Source organism: Saccoglossus kowalevskii, chromosome 10 (genome assembly GCF_978046115.1).
Source record: "Saccoglossus kowalevskii chromosome 10, keSacKowa6.1, whole genome shotgun sequence".
In the NCBI taxonomy this organism is placed as follows: Eukaryota; Metazoa; Hemichordata; class Enteropneusta; family Harrimaniidae; genus Saccoglossus; species Saccoglossus kowalevskii.
Genome location: NC_140650.1, coordinates 5647496 through 5652754, shown reverse-complemented (window position 1 = coordinate 5652754; position 5259 = coordinate 5647496). Strand labels below are relative to the sequence as shown.

Here is a 5259-nt window from a genome sequence, read left to right as displayed (position 1 = left end):
CTTGACAAACGCCTCACACAAAGTGTGCTTTCATTCATTATGGGTTGGCCAAGCATCCATTATGGTTCAAAATAGTGATATCATGGGCAAGGCTGCTATAGTTACGCTATGTTTAATGTTGATATTATAGGATGGTTATATGAATGGCAAGCAGCTGGACATGGTGCAATCTCTTGTGGGGAAACTCTTAGACAAAATCCGTATCAATGCTGTAGCTTTAGTTGATGCCTTCGATTTCCGTGATGAGCTATTGTGCTCTAAGCTTGGTAAATATGATGGTAATGTCTATGAAGCTATGTACGAATGGGCCAAGAATTCTCCACTCAATGAGACTGAGGTTAGTATAACTTGTGTATGACCTTTATAATGTCTATGAAGCTATGTATGAATGGGCAAAGAATTCTCCACTCAATGAGACTGAGGTTAGTATAACTTGTGTGTGACCTTTATAATGTCTATGAAGCTATGTATGAATGGGCAAAGAATTCCCCACTCAATGAGACTGAGGTTAGTATAACTTGTGTATGACCTTTATAATGTCGATGAAGCTATGTATGAATGGGCAAAGAATTCTCTACTCAATGGGACTGAGGTTAGTATAACTTGTGTGACCTTTATAATGTCTATGAAGCTATGTATGAATGGGCAAAGAATTCTCCTCTCAATGAGACTGAGGTTAGTATAACTTGTGTGTGACCTTTATAATGTCTATGAAGCTATGTATGAATGGGCCAACAATTCTCCACTCAATGAGACTGAGGTTAGTATAACTTGTGTGTGACCTTTATAATGTCTATGAAGCTATGTATGAATGGGCCAAGAATACTCCACTCAATGAGACTGAGGTTAGTATAACTTGTGTATGACCTTTATAATGTCTATGAAGCTATGTATGAATGGGCAAAGAATTCTCCACTCAATGAGACTGAGGTTAGTATAACTTGTGTATGACCTTTATAATGTCGATGAAGCTATGTATGAATGGGCAAAGAATTCCCCACTCAATGAGACTGAGGTTAGTATAACTTGTGTGTGACCTTTATAATGTCTATGAAGCTATGTATGAATGGGCAAAGAATTCTCCACTCAATGAGACTGAGGTTAGTATAACTTGTATGTGACCTTTATAATGTCTATGAAGCTATGTATGAATGGGCCAAGAATTCTCCACTCAATGAGACTGAGGTTAGTATAACTTGTGTATGACCTTTAAAATGTCTATGAAGCTATGTACGAATGGGCAAAGAATTCTCCACTCAATGAGACTGAGGTTAGTATAACTTGTGTGTGACCTTTATAATGTCTATGAAGCTATGTATGAATGGGCCAATAATTCCCCACTCAATGAGACTGAGGTTAGTATAACTTGTGTGTGACCTTTATAATGTCTATGAAGCTATGTATGAATGGGCAAAGAATTCTCCACTCAATGAGACTGAGGTTAGTATAACTTGTGTGTGACCTTTATAATGTCTATGAAGCTATGTATGAATGGGCCAAGAATTCTCCACTCAATGAGACTGAGGTTAGTATAACTTGTGTATGACCTTTATAATGTCCATGAAGCTATGTATGAATGGGCAAAGAATTCCCCACTCAATGAGACTGAGGTTAGTATAACTTGTGTGTGACCTTTATAATGTCTATGAAGCTATGTATGAATGGGCCAAGAATTCTCCACTCATTGAGACTGAGGTTAGTATAACTTGTGTGTGACCTTTATAATGTCGATGAAGCTATGTATGGATGGGCAAAGAATTCCCCACTCAATGAGACTGAGGTTAGTATAACTTGTGTGTGACCTTTATAATGTCTATGAAGCTATGTATGAATGGGCAAAGAATTCCCCACTCAATGAGACTGAGGTTAGTATAACTTGTGTGTGACCTTTATAATGTCTATGAAGCTATGTATGAATGGGCCAAGAATTCTCCACTCATTGAGACTGAGGTTAGTATAACTTGTGTGTGACCTTTATAATGTCTATGAAGCTATGTATGAATGGGCCAAGAATTCTCCACTCATTGAGACTGAGGTTAGTATAACTTGTGTGTGACCTTTATAATGTCGATGAAGCTATGTATGAATGGGCAAAGAATTCCCCACTCAATGAGACTGAGGTTAGTATAACTTGTGTGTGACCTTTATAATGTCTATGAAGCTATGTATGAATGGGCCAATAATTCCCCACTCAATGAGACTGAGGTTAGTATAACTTGTGTGTGACCTTTATAATGTCTATGAAGCTATGTATGAATGGGCAAAGAATTCTCCACTCAATGAGACTGAGGTTAGTATAACTTGTGTGTGACCTTTATAATGTCTATGAAGCTATGTATGAATGGGCAAAGAATTCTCCACTCAATGAGACTGAGGTTAGTATAACTTGTGTGTGACCTTTATAATGTCTATGAAGCTATGTATGAATGGGCCAATAATTCCCCACTCAATGAGACTGAGGTTAGTATAACTTGTGTGTGACCTTTATAATGTCTATGAAGCTATGTATGAATGGGCAAAGAATTCTCCACTCAATGAGACTGAGGTTAGTATAACTTGTGTGTGACCTTTATAATGTCTATGAAGCTATGTATGAATGGGCAAAGAATTCTCCACTCAATGAGACTGAGGTTAGTATAACTTGTGTGTGACCTTTATAATGTCTATGAAGCTATGTATGAATGGGCAAAGAATTCTTCACTCAATGAGACTGAGGTTAGTATAACTTGTGTATGACCTTTATAATGTCGATGAAGCTATGTATGAATGGGCAAAGAATTCTCCACTCAATGAGACTGAGGTTAGTATAACTTGTGTGTGACCTTTATAATGTCTATGAAGCTATGTATGAATGGGCAAAGAATTCTCCACTCAATGAGACTGAGGTTAGTATAACTTGTGTATGACCTTTATAATGTCTATGAAGCTATGTATGAATGGGCAAAGAATTCCCCACTCAATGAGACTGAGGTTAGTATAACTTGTGTGTTACCTTTATAATGTATATGAAGCTATGTATGAATGGGCAAAGAATTCTCCACTCAATGAGACTGAGGTTAGTATAACTTGTGTGTGACCTTTATAATGTATATGAAGCTATGTATGAATGGGCAAAGAATTCCCCACTCAATGAGACTGAGGTTAGTATAACTTGTGTGTGACCTTTATAATGTATATCAAGCTATGTATGAATGGGCAAAGAATTCTCCACTCAATGAGACTGAGGTTAGTATAACTTGTGTGTGACCTTTATAATGTCGATGAAGCTATGTATGAATGGGCAAAGAATTCTCCACTCAATGAGACTGAGGTTAGTATAACTTGTGTGTGACCTTTATAATGTCTATGAAGCTATGTATGAATGGGCAAAGAATTCTCCTCTCAATGAGACTGAGGTTAGTATAACTTGTGTGTGACCTTTATAATGTATATGAAGCTATATATATGTACGAATGGACCAAGAATTCTCCACTCAATGAGACTGAAGTTAGTATAACTTGTGTGTGATTTTATAATGTCTATGTGTGGCTGTTACACTTGAAACAAGCATGGCTACGAGGTGCAATTAACTATTCAAATGTACATATCAATGCAATACTTTTCTCTAATGTAGTATATTCTGTTTTTGTCTTACAGGTGCATGACTCCTATTATAAATATCTTCGTCCAATGATGCAATCTAGCAAGGCTAAGTTGTAAAACAAGATGAACAAATCACTTAAAATTGTAGCACTTTCAATTGTAGCATATTAATTGATAAGTTTGAACATGGATTGCTAGAAACATAAATAAAAATTGTTTTCAAGCAACTTGAAGAAAAAAAACATTTGCCATTAACATTTTCAAATTATTTACATGTATACACATTTGTGAAGCAATATCTTTCGATCAGTTACTTCAAATATGAGAAATGTTATATTAATAAATAATTTTCATAATTCACAAAAAAAACACTGTAAAATAATTCATTTTACTCTTAACCCTTTCTGATCTATTTTGGCTTCAACTCAACAAAAGTCAGCTCTGAAAAAAGATTAATTATTAAAATTAATGTTTCTATATTGAAAATTCATAATTATTATGTCAGATAATCCATTCTTTGATTATCTTGAGATGTGTTCTCTCAAGTGAACAAGGCAGCCTTAGTTTGTAATTAGTAAATTATATTTAAATATGGACGAACATAAACTAATATTTACTATTTACCATTACAATTGGTGCTATTACAATTGCTTAGTATCATTGCAAACTGTCGCTGTCACTGCAATTCGTGTTTAAATAAAGAACACATTGGATATATATGTGTATATATTGGTACAAGTAGTATGGGATCTTTATAAATGCATGACAATCCCCAAAATTTGGGAGTCTTAATTTATGTAATGTTATTATTTGTATTTTTTTCCTGATAACCATATCAACATTTTGTTGTTGATAATTCTTAGTCAATGCACTTTTAAAATCATAATTAACCATTCAAGGCAGACACTGGTAGATGCCAATTGTTGATGACCATGTTATTGAAGGCAAGGCCTAAGAAAGCAAACATAAAAGCTGTAGCACTCTTGATGATGTTTTTAATTACAATTTTTTAGAAATGCAACATTTTTCTTCATTAGCTGTCTCAGATTAATTTTCAAAAGCATTGCAGATTTATGAAATGTATATTTTTTAAGAAACAATCATTTTTAATCAGTAATATATGTTATTTTCTTTCTCATCAAATATATGACATGCTGTATAGACGAATATTAAAATCTAATAATAAACAAAAAATAGCTTGCTTGGTAATATTGTTTCTACCTTTAAATGTTTGTCATTGTTACAGACTCTTACGTTTACAATAACTCATTATTCAATCTTTTTCATACTCGATATATTATTACCCAGTAACAAGTTGGAATCTCAGCCCAATTTAATGTTGAAACAAATGGTAAAACTCTTAGTTAGGAAACACTCTGTAAAATGTAATAATTTGTGGGGTCATATACTGATTCATTTGGCACGTACATTGGGAATATCCTGCCGTTAACAAAATTGTTTTGAGGAGAACAAGTGTTTCTTCTCTACATTGACGTAGCTGATCGATAAAGACGATCAAATATATTTGATGCAGCCATGGGACATTCACTATCTTACAGGGGCTGACTAATTCTCTGGATGATTTATCTTGTCCAACTCCAGCCACAATTGTTAATACCATTCAAAAACTACAAATTTACAAATCCATTACCACTTTGAAATTAAGAACAATTATTT

At 34.4% G+C, this 5259-nt stretch overlaps 1 protein-coding gene across 1 annotated transcript in view; it reads left to right on the top strand.

The window, feature by feature from the left end:
• The window catches only part of LOC100376559 (peroxisomal acyl-coenzyme A oxidase 1-like), a 90944-nt gene extending 86153 nt beyond the window's left edge, over positions 1-4791 (top strand). The window contains exons 13-14 of the mRNA XM_085504172.1: positions 131-337; positions 3637-4791. Coding sequence (XP_085360298.1) covers positions 131-337; positions 3637-3699 — 270 coding nt within the window. The 3' untranslated portion in view covers positions 3700-4791. The remainder of the gene's footprint in view (positions 1-130; positions 338-3636) is intronic.
• The last annotated feature ends 468 nt before the right edge of the window (positions 4792-5259 follow it).